Source organism: Anomalospiza imberbis, chromosome 9 (genome assembly GCF_031753505.1).
Source record: "Anomalospiza imberbis isolate Cuckoo-Finch-1a 21T00152 chromosome 9, ASM3175350v1, whole genome shotgun sequence".
Classification (NCBI taxonomy): domain Eukaryota; kingdom Metazoa; phylum Chordata; class Aves; order Passeriformes; family Viduidae; genus Anomalospiza; species Anomalospiza imberbis.
Window position 1 is genome coordinate 16,921,389 of NC_089689.1, and position 21,656 is coordinate 16,943,044.

Below are 21,656 nucleotides of genomic sequence, written 5' to 3' on the forward strand. Positions count from 1 at the left end.
GGCCTTGCTTGAGAAAGAGGGTTCCATAAATGATCTCAAAATGTCATTTTCAACCTAAACAGTTCTGTGTTTCTGTAATACTGTATTAGTTAGCATTTTTCTCTGAAATTTATGCACTACTTATTTTAAATCTCATCCTAAAAATTATTCATTCATTATATTCAGTCTTTCAGCAAATAAAAACTGGGTGGTAACTCGTGCTTTTCACTGATGCAGTTCACTGAAATACAAGACAGTCCTTGACATGGAATATCCAAGTTACACAGTACTACAGATATAAAAATAAATGAATGAACCAAATCTATTCTTGCAGAAGTGCGGAAATGCTTAAATAATATGTAATTCCCACTTGCAGCTTGGAGTAGAGGAAGTAAAGAATAAAAGCTCTGTAGAGTTTGATCTTGGAGGTCTGACCACACTTTATCTAGGTCACGTCAATGAATCTGGGTCCACCTGACACCTCCCAGGATGGGCTTTACAAGGAAGTCTGCAGCTCACTGAGCATGGCAGCCTGAGTTACTCCATTGCAACATGTTATGTTTTCTCCTTCCCAGGGTCATACAGGTCTTCCAGGACATAGAGGACCTATTGGACAGCAAGGGCCTCCAGTAAGTATTTCAAACAAGGGAGGTTTCTCTCTTGACTTTTGAAACTATGTTTTCATTTGCATTCAAATGATTCCTTGCATTTATTTAATGTATGTTCTTTTCAAAGGGAGAGCCAGGTGAATTGGGAGAGCAAGGACTAAAAGGAGAAAGAGGTTCAGAAGTAAGTAGAGAAAAGTAAACCAAAACTGCACTTGGACTGTGTAGGGTTTTGTTGTTCACTGGTTATCCTTGGAAAACTATTCAATAAGGCTAAAACTGAGTGTTTGGGTTTCCTTTTCATACCTACAGGGACCAAAAAAAAAAAATCAAGTGGAAAATTGCATAATGATCTTGGTTAATAAATAGGTGTTATTTGATAGGTAAGTAGTTTTACTTTGGAGTGATATCAAGCATTATGAGAAGCTCTTTTGGAAACATTTGAGTGATATTTAATTATCCCCTAAAGTGGAGTTTCTTGTGTTAAAGTAGCTCTGGAGGCCAACTGGGATTTTGCTTCTCTGATCTGTAAATGAAGCCTCCTGGTACTGCACTGCACTGAGTTTTCAGAGACCTGGGAATAAGGAATTTGCTACAGAATACTAAAGCAATAATGACAGAGCGAGTCATAACAAAGATCAAAGACCAAATCTTTCTCTTTAGAAATATTAGCTCATCTTGCTGATATGTTGAAAATTGCCAAAAGTGTTTATGTTCTCCCGTGGGCTGACTATCATTGGCTTTTGAGATTTCAAAAGCTTTAGGCTACAAGATTTCTTAAAATACCAATTACCATTGCAATTTAAATGAGATATTTTGTCTGAGAAGTTCCGTGAAGCAACTCTGTTAGACTTTCAAAATTTTGTAGGTAACTAGAAGAATCTGTAGTAGACTGGAACTGGGAAGCAACAGCAAGGAAATGTGATGTGGTGACATTGTGGACATGTACTCCAGCTATGAATTTGGATACATTGCTTTTGACAAACTACTCACATCCCAGGACAAAATCAGCAGTTCCTCTTGAAGAAATGTTTTTTTTTTTTTTTTGTGTTGCAAATGCCCCTCAGATCTATACTGCCACTTACAAATGTGGAACAAATATCTGGCATGGAGCTGCCCTTAAGAGCTTAAAGATTTCCACAGAAGTGTTAGTAGTGAGAACAGTGACAGTCTTAACTCCAGTGCCATTGCTGGCACTGCTATAGCAAGCCTTGCAAAGCTAATCCCACAAACTGCAATGCTGAATCAGCTGGGTTTACTTTACATGCATCCAGAAATCTTAATGAAAACAATATTAAATTATTTGAATATGCACATTCCAGTTCTGACTGGTGGACTTCTTTATGCCATTCTTAACAAAAAAGGTGTTAAATTGAGCAATAGAACAATGTTTTGCTGGTTTTGTCATATTTGCATAATTATAAAACATTTACACTTAAAATAACCCATGCTTTTTCACTTTGTTGCATGTTGTGTCATATTGCAGCATGGTAGTAATAGCATAACTTTTGCTTTAAGAAGTGTTTTTGAAATAGCTAGTCTGGAAAATCTTGGAAAACTTTTTCTACTTGTTCTATGTTAACAAGTGTTATTCTTGTCCCTGTTCTTCAGTGGTTACATCTTTTAGAGATAGGATGAAATTGATGCTATAAATCTTTATATTCTGTGCAGACTATCCTATCAGAGAACAAAGTTCTCTGAGAAGCTTTTGACCATTCTGAACTTTTCTTCCTTGGTGCATGACCTCCTGTGTCACTAAACCACTTACAAGAATGTTACTTGCTCAGTATCTCTCAGTTTTCTAAGACTACCAATTTCTAGATCAGTCAAGATGAAAAAAAATCTAGTTTTAAGCAAATTTTATCTTTTGATAAAATTAGATCTTAGATGAAAACAAATGTTCACGTCTGTGATATGTGACACTATTGTTTTCTAGTATTCTCTTCCACAGGCATTCAGTGCATTTACATTGCCAACATTTCATGATTTCCCATTTGAAGAGTACAGGAAATGCTGTAAAAGTGTACTTCCTCACAGAGGGGGGGCTGATACAGGGGAAATTGCCAGATTCATGATAAAAAACATTTTATGCTTACTGTTGGAAAAGTTTTAAAAACTCGTTCACAACAGGGGAAAAAGCATACACAATTCTGCCAAAAATGTATTTGCTTTTATTTCAAAAACTTTCTGCTGTCTTCTGAAATGTGAATAATCTGGTCCAAAGCCAGGCAATGTGAACATGAATATTAGAGGGGAACAATCCTCAGCTCTTCTTAGGGGATTGAATTTAAGACATTTGTCAGTTCACAAATATTTGTAACTTCTAGGGACCCACAGGGAAGAAAGGATCAACAGGTCAAGCAGGCAAAGCTGGAGTTCCTGTAAGTAACAAAATTCTACAGCCTGCTTTCAAATTATAAAACAAAGAAAATACTAAGTAATAAAACCAAATTTGAATCATGAATCTTGTCAGGATTACCAGAAGGTCTCGTGTTCACTCTAAAGGACCGTCTTATTATCTAGGAAGTGTAAAGGAACCCTTGTAATTTTTGAATATTAATAATTTTTGAATTTTTAAAAAAAATTATACTGAATTATATTCAGTTACTCAGCATATGGAAATAATGTGCAAGTAACAATAAGGTCCTTACCACTTGTGAAGTTATTTAATTAGCTCATTTGTGGAGTCCATTTGGAAGTTATCACATTATATTGCACAGAACTGTACTTGTGTTCACTTCTGCCCCCATCAGTTCTTTGATCTGCTGCAGCCTACAGAAGCTTGGATCCATATGTCCATGATGGATACATGTGGTAAATGGCTTGAGGTTTATTTGTTTCTCTTGCTTGCCCTGAGCTGAAATTTTTAATGTTTTATTCTTGAGTTACTGTGGAGGAGCTGACTTGCATGCTCTTCTCCCTGAGGGAGAAAACAGAGCAGGAAGCAGTAGGTGTTCTGTAAACATAATGAAGAACAAAATGCATCAAGGTTATTTTGGCCCCCTAATAAATAATGCCACACAAGCACATCTTGTAAATAACTTTTACTACCTCACATCAAAACACTGTCAGTAACTGGAGAAAGGCAGCTGTTGCACAGAGCTTGTACCTGCTGGGCAGAGTGCAAGAGGAGCCTTTTGAAGACAAGGAACTGTGTGTCCTTTGAAAATACTCAGCATTTTCTTTTGGAGGACTGCAGGGATCATTCAGCAGGCAAAGGAGAAGAAGGAAAGCGGCACATACACAGAAATGAACCTGAGGAAGTTTCAAAGCACATCTCAAATGAAGACACTTAAGCAACAGAAGTTAGAAATAAGATTAGGATGGCACACTTCCTATATTCTATATGGCTGCTGTTACCAATACTATTTCAGACAACATGTGTTGTAGTTAGAACATTTTAGATTTCTGAGAAATAGCATTTATAGAGAGATTAGTGGAGCACTCCAAGCTTTTTAAGACAGTGTATGTCAGTCTAAAGGGAAATAATTGTAAGGAAATAAATCAATGTTCCTCTGTTGGATGTGATATGAGGCCTTTTTTGTGCAAGTACAGCAACAGTTGCCACAAACTTGCCATATTATTAATTTGTATTTTTGATATGTTCAAATTTGAACAGCATAAATTTGTGGAAGTTCAGTACTGAGCATTTAGTAAAATAAAGGCTGAAAATGTATATGGTTGGGTTTTTTCCAGGGATAAATAGATGACTTTATCAGGATTCCTTACTTCAATTTAAGAATTGACACTCTCAGGCATCTTCCAGGCCTGGCACACACAGGGGTCAGTCCCATGATTTCAGCTGAAGTTGCTCAGATCCCATGGCAGGGCAAGTCTAAGGTTAAACAAGGAGAATTCTAAACCAAACATCCTAACTCAAAGCTCCCTCTGCAACTATTCACTCATATCACTGGGTCTTTTGTTATGTAGGGTTTAGGAAATACTGCGACTGAAATCCAGTTATGGGAGAATGAAGATGAAGACAGCAAACAGTGCTATATTTGATTTGAATTTTTTCCTAGGGAAAACCAGGGCCACCAGGGCAGAAAGGAATAGTGGGGTACCCTGGACCAGAAGGCATTCCTGGGAACCCTGGAAAGACTGGGCTGTCGGGGAAGCCTGGCCCTAAGGTAAATTGCTTTCCACATTTCCTCTATGTCATTTTGCATTACAGATTTTCTAGGGTTAAGGTATTTAAAAGGAAGAGACCATTCTCAGTTCCCTGAATATCTTGAAAATTAGACCAATTTTTTTCTTTTCCTCCTCTTTTGCTCCTGATATTCCAGCCAAGATACAAAGTCAGCATAAGGGAACTTTGCTGTGAGAACAATTTCATTGGTACATGACAGTACTAACTACAGCTAAGTGAAAGTCATTTCTTAGAGAGGCTGCACAATTCTGGTCCTGAAAATTAGCCTGAAACTATTTCCTCTTAGGGTCTGAGATAATCCCCCATTTTCCTCATTGACTTTGTATTTGTAACCTATGTCTCTCTACATAAGTAATTATGAAGCTTTGTTCAAAACCAGTGAAATAGAGCATTAGGTATGTGAGGTATCTAAAAGCATTCTTGGAAATGGGTTTTTTGTCTGACTGTTCTTTGCTGTGGGCCAAAGGTGGTGACCTGCTGCCACTGGGAGCAGTGACACAGCTCTTCAATTAGTCCCTCCAGAGAGGGGAGAAGATTCCTTGAGTAGTTCTCATCATTGAAAGTCTGATTAATTTGATTTCCAGTATGAATTTCTCAGTAGTTCTACCCAGAGAGACCAGTCATTGTTATAAAAGATGAACAAGTTAGATTTGGTGTTAGGAATTAGCCAAGGTGCTGGATGAGGCACTGTTGTTTCAGGTATAAATTTCCAGTCTAGTTGAACAAAGAGAAAATTAAACAAGTTACCCGTAGGGGGCAGGTGCACCCTATTCAAGCCTCTCCAGTCTCAGGTCATGAACCTCATCCAAGTTCATAAAATTCTTTGGAGCTCAGTTCAGGAGAATCGCCCCAAAGAATTTTTACATTTTTGCCTTTCCACTGAAAATGTCATACAATCATAGTAAAGACTACTCCATTACCCCATTACAGTTTGTAATAAAGGGAAGCTTATAACTGATTTTTGCCACAATGAATAAAAAGAGCAGAACTTTTGCTATGTAAGTTTATCAGTCCATCAATCTATAAGCCACATCACCATATTCAAAAGCCCAGAAAATGACATTTAATACAAAAATCATGTTTTCTACAACCCTTTATTTCCATGAGCGCTTATCTGAATGTCATAGGAAATAAGGACTATTTATATATGCTTATATTTATATTAAACTACATCACAGAAATATTAATTTACATGCTAGCAAATTTCCATTTTGTAGCGTGTCAAAAGTGGCTTAACCCCATGTACTCACTAACATGTCTTTTCATTTAAAATAGTTGCTTTTGTTGATAGGTTGATGTTCTCATACATTTTCATAACAAATATTCTGATCTTTCTTCATCTGGTAATGTAATTGTGTGTGAATCTTTACAGAGTGTACACAGCCATAGTAGTATTACCAAGTATGCCTGATCCTTAGAAATAAACATGCTGAATTTTGAATATTTCTTTGGGAAGGTAGTCTCATTCTGTTCCATGTGGAGTTACCTTTTCTTGAAAGATGAATACTGTGAAGTTCAAACAATTTTCAGCCTTTTACTTTTGGAATATTAGCAGAAATCCACAATACTGCTGATCATTGTCTTTCTATATAATTTGATGTTCTCTCATTGTGTGTCCATATATACAGACAGCATTAAGTGGTTTTGGCTGATTTTATGTTATTTGCCTGTTTCAGCATACAATGAAAAAGCTTGCTTGGCTGTTCTACTTGTAAACCATTATTTTTGATTTGTTAAGGGCAATAAAGGAAACTCTGGCTTACCAGGACTAGCAGGTTATCCTGGAGCTCGAGGTCCCAAGGGATTGCCAGGCATGCCAGGGCCCATGGGAGCACCTGGACTAAAGGTAGGTGCATACATTGGGACCTGGTTGTTTAAGCACAGTTTTGCTGATACTGCTTATTCTTCATGCTGCATATGGTGGCTGTGGAATCACCATACTACTTTTAGGTGAGTAAAAGACATCAAGTCTTATTGGAAGGGTAAAATTACAAGTTGTGTTTACCACATTTCTATAAACTGTAATTTAAAAATAGAGATCTCATCCATCTGAATGCTATTCCCAACTCCAGAAGCCATCAAAACACTTTGTATTTATTCACTCCAGCTTTAGGGTCAGATGTTTCCTGACTTATTTCTAAACTTCTGTAGCTACTAGAACAGTCAGGATGATATAAACATCCAAGCAATCTAATATAAATAATTATCATAACTTCAAGCCTAAGCTGCAGGTTTGGGGGCTAATAAGTACATTATTTATCGCAAGACATTTATTGTTTTTGTTTAGCCCTTTCAGAAAGAAAGAAATCTGAGTGTGCTCCATTTTCCAGGCAGCTCCAGGTACCTGATATCAGCATATCCTCATATAAATTAGACTCATTTCAATTTTAAAACAAGAAAGCAAATAACAATTACTGATAATTTTCTTCATTTTGAATAGAATTTTCTTTATTTAGGGTAGATTTTTAAATCTAAATTAATTCTTTTTATCTAAACTCATTTTCTTTGTTAGATTTTATTAGTAAGCCATTCTTTAAAACCTTAAGTTACTCGGAAACTGGAAATATTGTCTTTGTTATAATTTTATTTCATATAAACTGTATTCAGTATTTGCAGTGTTTATTGCCAGTGTCTCCAGTCTGAATTTTACTTCTTTGCCTAGACAATGAGCTGTAGGAGGTAGCTCCTGCTCAGAAGTGCCTGTAATCTGAGAAAGGCAAGGAATAGATGAGTTATGGGGAAACTGTTGCCCCATAGACTATGGAATAAACATTAATAATGCACATACTGACTCAAGGCAAATAACACAAAGGTAAAACCTGGGAAAGAGCATAAGCACAAAGCATGAAACCTGGATATTTACAGCCTTTATTGCACCTCAATAACCTCCTGAGCTAGATATGTCTTCTGTGTATTTGATAGTCCTCAGAGGATTTCTCTTGCAGGAACTTTCCATTTGAATCAATGTGTATTTTTAGTCAAACAGCAGGGAGTTCAACAAGTACACTCCATCTTGCTCAGAGGAATATTTTCAAAATTTACTTTTAATCTGTTTGTTCTGTATTTAATTTTGTGAATTTTACTGCTTACACAGAGAGATACCATACTAGAATTGATCCAACATGTATGGTTTTTATGTTTCCAATTCAAGGAGCAGTCAAATCACATTTGCATTTTAGTATATTGTATACTTAGTATATTAATTTCATTATTTTCCTGTGGGAAATAAAATGAATGGAATAAGTCTATTTCTTAAGGAGAAAGCAAGTTCCATGCTTCTGACAGAAAACTTGTATTTGCATCTGTAACTTCCATAATTCTATTAAAAGATATATTTTCTTCTTATTGACAGGGTGAGAAAGGGCTTCTAGGTCATCCAGGAAAGCGAGGCAAAAGAGGCCTTCCAGGAGCACCAGGTGACCAAGGACCAGCAGGAGGCACCGGACTGAAAGGACAGATTGTACGTAATCACAGTGGTTGATGCAAAACAAGTAGTCCAAGAGTTAGCAACGTGAACTAATGGTAAGGATGCCTGCTCCTATTACAGGGAGAAGATGGAGATCAAGGTTTAATGGGGTTTCAAGGATTCCCAGGTCCAAAAGTATGTGCTCATTCTTTTCTTTTAGATTGTAAGCTGTTTACAGAGTGAGAACATTATGAAAGCATAGAATTAATCAGCTTTAACACTGATTTGTTCAAAATAGCTCTGAATTGTTGGAACATGGTTGGCAGAGCTGTGGCAGAGAATGTTTGCCCTGTCTAAGGACAAACATTCTGGGTCAGTGCACTTGATATTTTCACTCTTACTGCTCTTAGAAATTATCTTAGTTTCATTGATTACAAGAGTTTGAGACAGGTGGATAGCTAATGTCCATGTTTGATTAAATTGTTCCTTTGCATTTTCAGGGTCCTGCAGGGGACATTGGCTTAGTTGGAATTCTGGGCCCAAAAGGTCCAACGGGCCAAGTTGTAAGTGTTTCACTACATGAAAGAGATTGTTAGGATGGTTTGAAAATGGCACATGTTAACATAGAGAATAATCTTTTTTCTTATTAACAAGGCCAGAAGCCTCTACCCAAACCTTTCTGTCTGAGTCTAGATGCAGCACTGCTCTGGTTACATCACGCATACAGACACACAAACTGAGCTGGGCCCTTAATCTTGAAAGAAAAAAGCAAGCTCTGCTAAGTGTGGATCCCTAGTGTAATTTTATGACTTGGTATTTCTTTGTCTATTGGAGTTGAACATTCTTCTAACTGGCAAAACTGCTGATTGTGTAACTGTGTTCTACAGCAGAAGAAAATAGGGCTCAAACTCTGCCTGCAGTAAGACACAGGCAACAATGCTCAGGCACTATTGATTAATAGGCAGTCTTTTTTAATTGAAGATTTTCTTTTTATCTAAAATGTTCCTAACTTTCATTAGCTCATTTTTCATGACATTCTGCTTCACTACTCACCAAAAACCATGGAAACATCGTTAGCATTTTTTGCATCCAGTGTGGCATCAAGTGTGAAAGGTTGAAGCATGGGAGGCCTTACTACAACATGTTCTCTCATTGCCGCCTTTGCCATCACAGAACTGAATTTGTTCAGTTAACCAGATGCAGAGCAGCAGCTCTAGGGGACTGTTCTAATAGCTACTTTATTTTTCTAAACATTCCTATATGAGATAAACACTGGACACGAGCAGTTAGCTCTAAGTGAAATGGAACTGAAAAGTGGCATTTTAGCAGCACTTACTGGCAACCTTACAAGAGTCCCTGTGGGCAGTAATATAGCTCAAGATAGTTGGTTGTAGCTCAATAAATATGTGGATTTTGTAATCAGAGTACTTAAGTTTTCACTGTTTTTAGTGCATCGCTTTTCACATTAAAGACTGTGCTGGGGCTTTCCAAGCACAAGTATTACAAATTACTAAAATACTCGCCTTACTGATTTTGTTGTAATGTGCACTCAATATTTAGAGAGTATCACCATGATCTTTTGATATTTGACATGATCTTTTGATATCTTTTGATATTTATCTGAGCAACTTTAAATCAGGACATGTCATGAGGATTTTCTTCATTTTGGAAACACGATGAACTAATAAATTCTTTGCTTGTTTACAGGGATATATTGGCCCTGTTGGTCAAGAAGGCATAGCAGGCCCAACTGGCAGGCCTGTAAGTTTCCCTTCACTTTTGTATAATTTGTTTATTTCATTATCCTTTGGTTTAATCATCTTGTTTTTCAACTGGCAATCTTCCTATTTTTCTGTCTGCAAATAGCAGCTAACAGGATCTTCCTTGTTATACCATGCTGGTAGATTAATGTATGTGACTCCAGCATCTGTAGTACAAAAAAAAAAAAAAAAAAAAAAAAAAAAAAAAAATTACCAAAACCAGTGACAAGAAAGTAATTGCAATGGCCTTCTGCCCAAGGACAGCATGGGTACAGGGCCGTGGGCAAGCCAAGGTGTAAAACAGCACACAGTAATTACCACCTGGATATTCTTTCTCAGCCTTTGGTCTGAGATATATCTACAGAGTATGCACACGCAGTATCAATATAGTTTATTTTTTATTTCTTGTGGGCTGAACTGTCCAGAGTGGCCCCCTAGATGCTCTGGGAGTGCCTGTGAGCCCTTGTAAGGCTGTTCCAGGTGCTGATGAGGTCCCTGTTACAACTCAAACATCCTTGTGGCCTCTCTGACAACTTCCAATGCACCCCAAGCTCCCTGCACTGGGGGACCTCTGCCTTCATCCCTGTTTCCATCTCTTGTCACACTCACAGTACCAGAGCCAGATTTGTTTTGCAAGGGAACCCCATGGTTCATGTCTCCAGACCACCCAACCATGTAAGGCAGTTTTAGAAACACTTTGTTCCATGAAGGATCCTTTGCCTGACCAAGTAGACTTGGAGTAAATGAGAATGTCTAAAAATCAAAATAATCATAAAAATAGTAAATATACAATAAAAGTAATAATTGCAAATATTTACAAGTGCAATAGAAAGAAGGGGAATGTCCCTTCTATAATTCTTTCCACTTGTTGGAAAAATCAGTGCTTTGTCTTGCTCCATTCTTTTCAATTGCCCTGAGGAGAAAAACTTTACAGTTGTGTGCCCTTGTATGAAGGCTTTTAATAGACTTCATATTGAATGTAAAAGTTTGCCATTATCATCAAGAAAGCATTTTAGTTGAAGATTACATCTACATGTTATGAAGCACAGCCATTAAGATGCAAAATTTTTCCAGAGAAGAATTTTAATATTGTTGGTAACACAATTCAAGTGCAAAACCAGCCAAAAATAGGGACAGAAAAATAGTGTCTAATCTGGTTATGAGAGTAGAACTAATAACACAATAAAAAATATAGGTGGTGAATGGATTTCTTCAGTGATCGAGAGTGTTGAATTTTCCTCTCTAAAGATGGTGAAGCACTGATGTGTTGAATGTGGATGAAATTGTGGAGAACACAGCTGATCGACAGACAACAGTTAAGATTACTGAGAGAAAACATACAAGCTGAAGAACACAGCTTTCCACATATAGGAATCACAAGATGTTTTCAACTAATTTCATTTTCTAGTAGTACAGGAAAATTAAACCCCCAGAGCTGTAAATATTTCCACAGATGAGACTGGACTTTTCATGTGAGCAGTATAATTCTCATGGATATTAATCTGCTTATTTCAGTCCTAGGCAGCTAGAAAGCATATCAGATTAACAGCTGCCCTCTCTTACAGGGACCAAGAGGTGAAAAGGGCACGAGGGGTGAAATGGTAAGATGAAACAACTTTTGTGCTTTCATTCTTTTGGCTGTGTAAAATCTATTCCTGTGTCAGGCTGAATGTACTCATGTGTGCTTTGCCTGCCAGGCAGTCATGTTGTGCTCCTGGAGAGCACTGCCCAAGAAAGCTGGTAGCCTGGGTTAGAAGTCTGACCTTCTTGTTCAAGGTGACTTAAGCAGATATGCCCAGTGGGTGTGAGCTGCTGGGCCATGGTCATAGAGCAGTTTGGGGCATACTCCAAATCTGTCCACGTTCAGGTCTAAAAAGAAAATCTTGTGTCGCATTTGTTGTCAAAGATCTAGTGCCTCACAGCATGCACATGTTCATAGATCTGGATCTTCTTGTCTAGAACAGGAGAAGCTCAGGAGAAGCCTAGCCCTGCAGGTGGGTGTCCATGGAATGCATTCCCACTGCAGGAGCTATGGGCAGCACTGACGGGCTGTGAATTTGCTGTCTTTCATTTTTCAGCAAGAGTCATCGTACATTCATGAATGTTGGATTTAATATTAAATTTGTCTTCAAGCCAGTTAAGTCTTCAATTAATTATGGCTACGTGAAAAGTCATTAAGTTATCATATTTACAGCAAATTTATGAACACAAAGTTGATAACTATGATATTACCTTCTGTTACAGTTGTAAAATTAGTTCATTTTCCAGTAACTAGCAGATGTGATCTTGTTCCTGTTTCTCTTACTCTGTCTTTTACCCCATCTCACATAAAATTATTTAGTTTCACTTATTGTATTTTGCTTTTAGCAGCCACCTCCAAAAATTCAAACTGCCTTGTAAAAGTTTTGAAAAATAAATTTGAAATATTCAAAACATTTGAAAGAGCTAAAGCTTGGAATGAAGCTTCTTTTCTGTGTATTGGAGAACTCTTCTCTTTGATTCTAATGCTCTTGAGGCAATTGCTATCTCAGAATAAGAGGAAAACTAGTTTCTCAATTTTCTGTTATCCATCTTAGCTGTCTTTTTCTACTGTTTGTTCATACCAATTATGACAGCATAGAGCTAAAAATGCTGACACTTTAAAAAAAAATTCCAAAAGTAATCCTTAAAAAAACCACCCAGAATGGTGAACAAGAAACATCTGTTTCCACTATTGGTGCTGGTGTTTAAGAAGTTATTTCCTAAATAAGTTCTTGAATTCATCATGATGAGTTAATCTAGTAAGGCTGTTTTCAGAAGAAGAATGTTTAATTTTAAGTCATATACAGTGGCATTACTTTCCCCTAAGAAAGGGATTTATTTCCAACTGCTTTCACATAGAAAGGATGCCAAATTTTTTTCATCCAACTGTGTATTCGGAGCTTTAATTTATACCTTTAAAATTTATATTGGCATTCTTCCTAGAATCACATAGATTTTAACCTTTTTGTAGTATATTTAGTTATATTTTTCAGTCTGTCAGGGTTACAGAGTTCATTTGTAGAAAGAAATGTCCTTTTATCCCCAGAAATACATGGAATGCAAAATCATGTCTTCTTATTGAGGCCAGTGGTAAAGCACACATTCTTTGTTAAAAATACTCTCCCCAAGAATTTAAAAATTCTTAAAAAATATGAATGTCCTTGGGATTGTTCATGCTTTCATCCTTAAGTGTATGTACTATTGTATGTAAAATCAGGGCCTCTCAGCATTAGTAAAAGATTGGGATTTTGGCCTTTGAACTTCTGTTTAATCAAATGGAGTGATTAAAGAATTAAGGACACACTAAAACTAACTGGTTTAGTCTCTGCTTTTGTTTCCATGGACTGGAATTACACTTTTCTCACTTAAATTCTAATGCGACCAAAGGTTAAGTTAAGTAGATTTGTAACAGTAATCCAGTACATTCCAGTAAAACATTTAGCAATTAACTTAGTTCATGAAAAGTGTAATTTAGCCTCATTTTTCTGCTCTGCAGCAGAAAGAAAGAACATTGGTAAAATCCCTACTCTGTGCAGTATCATTATATTTTAAAGATTTGTAAAGATATCTGATATCTGTAGCTCTCTGAAGTTTTAATGCATTTAAGAAATGTGATATTCCACGAAGTAGTTCACAAATAGCATTCACTATTTACCTCTTTTTTTTCCCCATGGGTTTTACTGGCAAGGAGACAGTGGATCAAGACAAATGACATTCCTCTTTTGCAAAATACCTTCAACTCATTGGAACAGTGCAGGTTTTTATTTTTAAAACATTCGGTTCTATCTCAGAAGCCACTATAAATTTGAACTGCTCTTGTCCCAAGACTTTTTGAGTCTTAAAATGGTGACATATGCCAAGAACATAGAACATTAACTGAAGCATTCAGTCATCTGAAAAATATACTGGAATGTCTAAATCTCAGCATTCAGAACAAGGACATCTATTCATCCGAGAGCAGTGGTTACTTAGGGACAAACTGTTGAAGACTTTGTACCTTTCCTTGATTTGGTATTTGCATAATCAAGTCCTGAACCAAGATAAACAAATATATCCTTACAATGTCAAATTTGTTTCTCAAGATTCTTTTTCACACTTTCTCTTTCATTTTATACTAAACATACTTGGCAAAGCATGATCAGACAGGCCAGTAATATATTCACATGAGACTGAAGGTGTCCTGGAGAAGTCTAACAGCACCTGAACACCTGACCTGATTAATTAAATGTGGAGTCAGCCTTCCCAGCTGGCATAAAACAGTATAGCTCTGTGAAACCCCATTGATTTGCAACAGCTGAGAAACTATGCCAAAACAGTGAATGTAATCTGTGTAAACTCAGATCAGTTTTCTAGTAATGAATAAGAACAATATTTTATGCATATTTAATAGTAATCAGATTTCAAAGAAAATTTCAAGCTGGGCAATAATCGCACTCAGAAATCACACTAGTTACTTCACAAAGAACCCATAGGAATATCCATACTATTAATACTACATATGCTAAAATTACTTGTTCTTCTATTTCCTTTTGACAACATTAATGAGTAACATCTTTTATAAAGATGTTAATTGTTAAATATCTACCTAAAAGATGGCTTCCAGTCCCTTTTATAGGTGTAAGGGGATGAAACATAAATAGGGTCAGGATGTATCAGTTGAAAGCTTCAGTTTTGAATTTCCTCTATTCTCCAAAGAACACATGCAAGACATGGATCTTCCCTCAAAGCCATTAGCAGTCCATCAACATAGCCTTGCATAGAGCTGGTGCTTGGAATAATATGATGGCCCCCAATTTCCACATCCTTCATAATCCAGCACCGGCACCCCTCAGCATGGCCAGGGCAGGTATGTGCAGACATATTTCAGTTGTGCAGCTGTCACTGTAACCCCAGGCAGATGCATTCCCTGGCACTACCACATGCTCTGCCTCAGGACCTAAATTATTAAATTTGCAGCCTCAGTTACTTAGGTACATTGCTCCTATCTGGTTTGAGATCCCTTTTTTTAAATATACATGAATTAATATTAGATTGAATCTGGTCTTTCTTTAGCCATTTCCAGCTGCCCTTGCTTTTGGCAGCTTGAACACAACCCAAGTTCAGCAGTTGTAGCATGAAGTAACACTCACACAGATCTTGCTTGTGAAATCTCACAGCAGAAACACTTGTTATTACTCTATCAAGTGATTTACAGCTTAATTCCTATTTGACTAGATCAGTTTCACAACATTTGTCAGTGTGACCACGTCACATCAGATTATTTCTCTTTTGGCAGAGATTTTGTACTAGCATGACCATACTGACGTATGAGGGCTTTTGTTGGAGCAGCTTATTGTGCTCAAGTGATTGGTACAAGCAGCACTGACAAAAGAATGTTCTGCTTCAATTGACTTAGCTGTGTTGAAAAGGTTTTAGTAGTTTAAGGTGCAGATCTAGCCCATGCCTTTCATTCCTTCTCTTTTTCTCTTCTTAAGGCACTGCCACCTTTTCTTTTCCTTGCGATCATTTGTGCCATTGTTTGTTACAATAGCTCCTAGAACCTTTGAGTATATGGAGCTTGAAGATAAGAATCTAACAGAGACACAAGTGTCACTGCATATTTATACATGTCCACAACCATTCCAGCTTAATGTGAATAGCTGAATAAAGAAAGAATGATTCAGATGGGTTTATTGAATAGGAAAGGTCCACATTCAATCCTAAGGCAGCCTAAACCACAGATTTATGTGCATTGGAGGCACTGTAACCTAGGGAAAAGCAGTTCCTTCTCCTCCTCTCCTCTGCAATCATCCTACACACTAAAATGAGGGCATGACTTCTTGAAGAAAGAGGAAATCTGCTATATCACTGTAAAACAATGAACATAACACGTACCTGGCTGAAAACTGACACTGCTGATAAATTAAACTGATAAAAACCTGGCACATACTCACGGATTAAAGTGGATCAGTTAGTTTTTTGGAGTTACTGATAACATTATTTACAATGTTTTTGTGATTATTTACCCCTTCTAGTACTTATCTCATCAGCATACATGTAACACTGGCACAAAGTATAGCACATTATATGTTAATACTTCCTGTGACTTTTAAAGTTCCTTTCATATCAGAAGTAATTGGAGAAACAAGGAACCAGACAACACAGGAATTCCAACATGAATATTCATCTGTAAATGGAGCAGTGTGCTTTAACAATAATAACTAATAATCCACAACTTTACCACAGCTGATATCACACCTTCTTCCTTATACCCACTGGGACATGTTTGTGATTAAATAAATACATAAATGTAAAACCAGAGATTTTAGTGTGTAACCATTGCATTCTATCTCCATTTCTTCTAGGGGCCTCAGGGCCAGCCAGGCCAGCCTGGGCCACCTGTAAGTGCATAAAAAACTGTGCCTGTATTTTTCCATTTTGATTGTACTATAATAAAGATGTGAAGCACCTAATATCTGTTTTTTCCCATTTTCCAGGGACCACCTGGACCACCAGGACCAAGGGTAAATTCTGTAACAACCCTAACCTACCCTAACCAGTGCTTTATTGAAAGGGAAAATAACAGGATCCTCTTCAAATGTACTCCTTGTTCCACAGTTCAAAGAATTTACCACCTGCACTTTTGTCTATTCGTGTTCATCTTTTTATATTCTGAAATACCTGTTTTTTAGAAACAAGTGGATCTCAATGCTGCTGTTCAAGCTTTGTTTGAGTCAAATGCTGCCTTGCAGATGGAGGTATACATTTAAATGTATTTACATTATCATACAGGGAATGCAATTATAATTATATTTTTTGAGGACATAACAGGGTTCCTTTTCAAAGACTTATTTTAAATTAATTATGGAAAGCAAGTAATTATAGAATGTAATGAAACATGCTAGGATTTACAGGATAGAGTTGAAATGAAATTAAGAGAAGCAGCAAGACTTCTACCTTTTGTAATGATTGGTAGTAGTGAAAATTTACTGACTATCACACATAGTGGACTGTATCTGTTCAGACATAGATAACAATAGCAGCATTTAGAGTTTGATAAAAAAATATCAACATATAGGTGTCTGGCTGCATTGGTTGCATGAAAATCCCTTATGTGGGTGAAGTCAAATAAATTTGCATCTATGTTTTAGATTAAGCCTAAGAGTAAATTTCACTATTTCAAATCTGAAACCTCTAAGTTTACTTTAAAAATGCACCAATTTTTCCTTTTTTCCCTTGTATCCGTATTTTTATGTCAATAGATCATAATGACAAATTTGCATGACCTAACCCTTCCTTAACATCACTGCTCTGACAATTGTAATAAAATGTCCTAATTGGTTTATCGGGATGCCTTACGTTGTTTTACACGGCTGATTGCATTCATTTCAACACTTTGATTCTGTCTGGCTATTCAATGGCCGTTTGACACTTGACTCTTACTGCTTATACTGTTGTTGTGACACTTCTTTGTGGTAACACATTTGCTAATGGCCCTTGGCAGAAATACCAGAATACTGAAGTAACTTTACTAGATCACAGTACAGAGATATTCAAAACGCTCCACTACCTTAGCAATTTACTGCACAGCATCAAGAACCCCCTTGGCACACGGGATAACCCAGCACGCATCTGCAGGGATTTGCTTCATTGTGAACATAAAGTGTCAGATGGTAAGTGCCCACTTTCACACGAGTACCTTCAAAGGTGCTGCTTCCAAATGTTGCTTTCTACATTAAAATTCTGATCTGATAGATTTAATGTTTTTATTCTTCTTTTAATGTATTCTCTTGCAGTGTGCCTGTCACTAATATATTTATTTCATCTTAAAATTTTTGAATTTTAAAAGTGGAAGTATGTAGCAATCTAATATATAAATATTAGACAGAAAATATCTATCGATAAACAGGTTTATCCAGAAAATTTGAAACTGAATGCAATTTTGTGATTCGAATTTTTCCAAATATTTATAGCTAATCTTGCAATGAACTTTGTGTGGATCAGATTCTAGATTCCTAATGAGAAAATTGCATACCATGCATTACCACTGTCAGATACACTAACAGTTATTGTATCTCAGAAGTTCCTGAATCAATATTTCAAATAAAAACCCCCTCCTATTTAAAGCTGTCAGTGTAATTGTAGTCAGAAGTGGTTTATTGTGGTAATTTTTCTCAGTATCTGTTATTAGTATAATTTTAATAGTGAAAACATTTTCATGATTCTTTCATTTCCTTGCGAAGGTATAGTGATAATATATGTAATGTTTGCCCTGAAGTATGAATATTTTAGCAAATTGCTTAGCAGTAATTATATTTTGGTTTTATTTTCTGTCTGGAATGATATACTGATAGGAAAATACTGGATTGACCCAAATATTGGATGTCCTTCTGATGCCATTGAAGTTTTCTGCAACTTCACTGCAGGTGGTCAGACATGTTTAACACCACTGTCTGTGACAAAGGTATGCATTGCTCCTAGAGACCCTGTGTCTGTGCTTGAACTCTAAATAAATGCATGCTTATTTACATAACTCATTAAAAAGAGTTAGATTTCACGGGGGCATTATTGTACATCTTTGTGGAAGGACATTATATATATTCTGGTACAGAAGTTACAGATTTTCTGGAGACTATGTTAGTAATTCTCACTGTGTGCGACTCTATCTATGCTGATAGAATTATTTTGTTTTGCTTTATACTTTCTTATACAAGGCATAAAAATAAGCCTGAAATACTTCTAAGCTACATTAGTATCTCACCACTCAGGACACCTAAGTGTAGAGATGCTGAGGTTGTTACAATAAAAGAATGAAAATTACTACTGCTTTCCAACACTTAGGAACTTTTAAATGCCGTTAGGGAGGGACTAGTTTTCTGTACATCATTAGTTCATGCTCCTCTTTACATGTAGTTCTTGAACTCTTGGGAATAGAAATTTTATGTTTGTGAAGTTCTGTATATACACTGTAGTCATTGAAGAGCTTCAGAAATACTGTGAAGTTCACATACGCATTCCTACGTTTGGAAGATCCCTGAATATGACATAGTCCTGAAGAAATTCTTCTTGTATAATGAGTTACTATATTTTCTGTCTAAAATCAAAATATACTGATGAACTTTTGCATTTGTAATGGACTATCAGTATTGCCAGAACCTGTGGTCTAAGACTAAACAGCAGAGTGATGTGGCTTCAGTTAAAACACTGCTGCTGATATCTTTGTTTGAATCACACAAGCATTTGTTTCAGTTTCCTTATTTAAAAATACTGTTTTCTGACCAGCTGTGCTTCAGCAGTGCTGTAAGCATCAGCAAATGTTTATATTTAAGCTTTGAAAATGTCCTATGAAAGCTTCTGTTTATAGAAATGACTGTAATAGGACCTAACATCTCCCTGAGGAATGCAAATCGTGCTCTTCGGCATTGACCCCAACGTATATAAACATGTGTACATGCTCCTGTGCCTGAACAGCACACTGGCATGTCCATGGCACTTTGTGTTGCTGGGGCCATTCAGCACAGTCCAGCTGTAAGTCTAACAAGGCTTTTCTCTCTGAATTTAGCTGGAGTTCGGTGTTGGAAAAGTGCAGATGAATTTCCTTCATTTACTGAGCTCAGAAGCAACCCACAGCATCACAGTCCATTGCCTAAACACACCGACGTGGGGATTAACTAAAGCAGGTGGCCGGAAGACATCAGTTACCTTTAAAGGATGGAACGGTCAAATATTTAAAGCAAATACGTTACTGGAACCTAAAGTGCTTCTGGATGAATGCATGGTAAATACCTTTTAGCATCACATTATTAAAGTGATGACAGAGGTACTGTTTAGACATTACTAACCTTCTGCAAACAAATAACAATTGTTTAGATTCACATCCCTTAAAGCTTCTTTACATAGCTCTGCATATGCCAGCCTTTAGATACTGAGTTTATCATTTCTTCAAGGGTAAAAGCAATTGCAGTGATACAGGGTATCTATACTTGCTGTTTGCATTGTGTCTCATGGATTTTGAGACTGTACAGAGACACTGCAGACACATCAGCACAGAAATAGAGGGGTCCTCCAGGAAAATTTAGAAGCAGTTACTCTCAAAATGAAAATTCAGGCTTCAGAAATGGCATTTGTTAAATTACAGAGTTTCTTTAGGAACTGCTGAGAGAATAAATGTTTCTGTGCACTACTTCTTTCACTCTGTAACCACAATTTTCATTTGTGTTTCGAAGCTCATCTTTTATATGACTCTAAGATGCTTCTCCTGTGTGTTTCAGATCGAAGATGGCAGCTGGCATAAAACACAGTTCTTTTTTCACACTCAGGACACGAATCAGCTTCCAGTTGTTCAAGTGAATGCACTTCCTCACCTCAAACCAGGACAGCAGCACTTCATAGAAAGTGGCTCTGTATGCTTCCTTTAAGATTTCTGTCCTAGGTTTCTTGTTGCATCAACATGGAGTTGCTGCACAGATTGAATACAAAAGTAATGATGCATTGCAGGCAAAATTACTAGGAAACTGAAGAATCATTTCAAGTGTTGTTAGTTAAAGAACCTCAGGAAGAAAAAGACTTCCTCCAAAGGAGAAATGACATTGAAAAAATTAAGAAAGAAAAATACTAAAGCAATTTTCTTAAAGTATTTAAATTCCTTGGTGCTTTCTTGCGTAATTTTCTGGAATAGAGTATCTGAACATGGAGTTTTTCAGGACATCAAGTGTTCTTAGCAATCTTTTTAACAGCACTGCACAAAAATCATCCTGAGGAAAGCTGGAGATGTATGATACTGAGGAGCAATACCTGCGAATGCTCCTGAATGTGCAATAGCTTTTATATGAAAAGTGAATCATGCCACAGTACAGTAAGTCTTCTTTTCTTAACCATTGCTTTATTCCAGTCCTTTGTGGACGCACATCTGAACAGATGGCACACTACCTCTTTGTGTTTCCTGCCCATGTTGCCTTGGTGCTCTTCATAACAGAGGGTGCTTGTGGTCTTAGCAGAGATTATTTGAGTCCCTTTTTATCTTGCAGACTGTATGTGCTGGTTACATCAGGATATGTTTCTGTTTTAAAGGTACTTATTTTAAACCATTGGTCACATACTTCACATAATTGAAAATATTATTTATGTGGATTTCTTGTTTAAAATATTTTTGTGTACTACTTTGGAAATGGTGTATAAGACAGCATATTGTATATGATGCATATAGTCAGAACAGTTTCTGTTACAGCCGTTGTGAAAATCGTTGTAAGAACTACCTAAAGTAGTTTTGACTTTTAAATTCTGTATTTCAGTTAACATTGCTAATGCCAAAGCCATCTTAAGATGATATATTCTGTATATATTTTGTAACTTCTGAAAAAAATCTACTATAGCGTGTCTTCTGAATGGCTACTGTTAAATTATAATCAGCATTTCATTGTCTTAGAAATTCCATTTTTTTGCAAAATTTATTAGATAATTTTGGGTTTTTAAAATTAAGCCTAAAATGTTCAGTGAAATTTTGGGTTTTTTTAGTAAAAAAGAACAGTTTTACCATTAGGATACACCTTTTATATTGATACACATCGACCTATTATCAATTCAAAGTATGCTCAGCAGTACACAGCAAGGTGATACTGGACTGTATTTGAGGGAGCCCAGGAGTGTTCAAACAACCTGTCTTCATCTGCAGTAAGCCACACCACCAAAGTATAATAAAATGAGTTTCCAAGCTATCTCTTTGTCTTTTACTATTCTCTTTCATATTGTATAGGTCA

At 36.6% G+C, this 21,656-nt stretch overlaps 1 protein-coding gene and 1 long non-coding RNA gene across 3 annotated transcripts in view; one reads left to right on the top strand and one right to left on the bottom strand.

Annotated features, from left to right (window-relative positions):
* The window catches only part of COL24A1 (collagen type XXIV alpha 1 chain), a 155,693-nt gene extending 135,151 nt beyond the window's left edge, over positions 1-20,542 (top strand). For both annotated transcript variants that reach the window (XM_068199882.1, XM_068199883.1), the window contains 17 exons: positions 555-608; positions 715-768; positions 2,912-2,965; positions 4,607-4,714; positions 6,473-6,580; positions 8,087-8,194; positions 8,282-8,335; positions 8,641-8,703; positions 9,848-9,901; positions 11,466-11,501; positions 16,266-16,301; positions 16,398-16,424; positions 16,593-16,658; positions 17,405-17,573; positions 18,255-18,364; positions 19,463-19,678; positions 20,172-20,542. In XM_068199882.1, the coding sequence (XP_068055983.1) occupies positions 555-608; positions 715-768; positions 2,912-2,965; positions 4,607-4,714; positions 6,473-6,580; positions 8,087-8,194; positions 8,282-8,335; positions 8,641-8,703; positions 9,848-9,901; positions 11,466-11,501; positions 16,266-16,301; positions 16,398-16,424; positions 16,593-16,658; positions 17,405-17,573; positions 18,255-18,364; positions 19,463-19,678; positions 20,172-20,318 (1,464 nt within the window). In that variant the 3' untranslated portion in view covers positions 20,319-20,542. The remainder of the gene's footprint in view (positions 1-554; positions 609-714; positions 769-2,911; positions 2,966-4,606; positions 4,715-6,472; positions 6,581-8,086; positions 8,195-8,281; positions 8,336-8,640; positions 8,704-9,847; positions 9,902-11,465; positions 11,502-16,265; positions 16,302-16,397; positions 16,425-16,592; positions 16,659-17,404; positions 17,574-18,254; positions 18,365-19,462; positions 19,679-20,171) is intronic.
* On the bottom strand, positions 44-20,373 carry LOC137479443 (uncharacterized). Its single transcript, XR_011002258.1, has 4 exons — positions 20,265-20,373; positions 6,498-6,677; positions 3,236-3,540; positions 44-890 (listed from the first exon to the last, which is right to left on the bottom strand). It is a non-coding gene; the product is annotated as an uncharacterized lncRNA (long non-coding RNA).
* Positions 20,543-21,656: the final 1,114 nt, after the last annotated feature.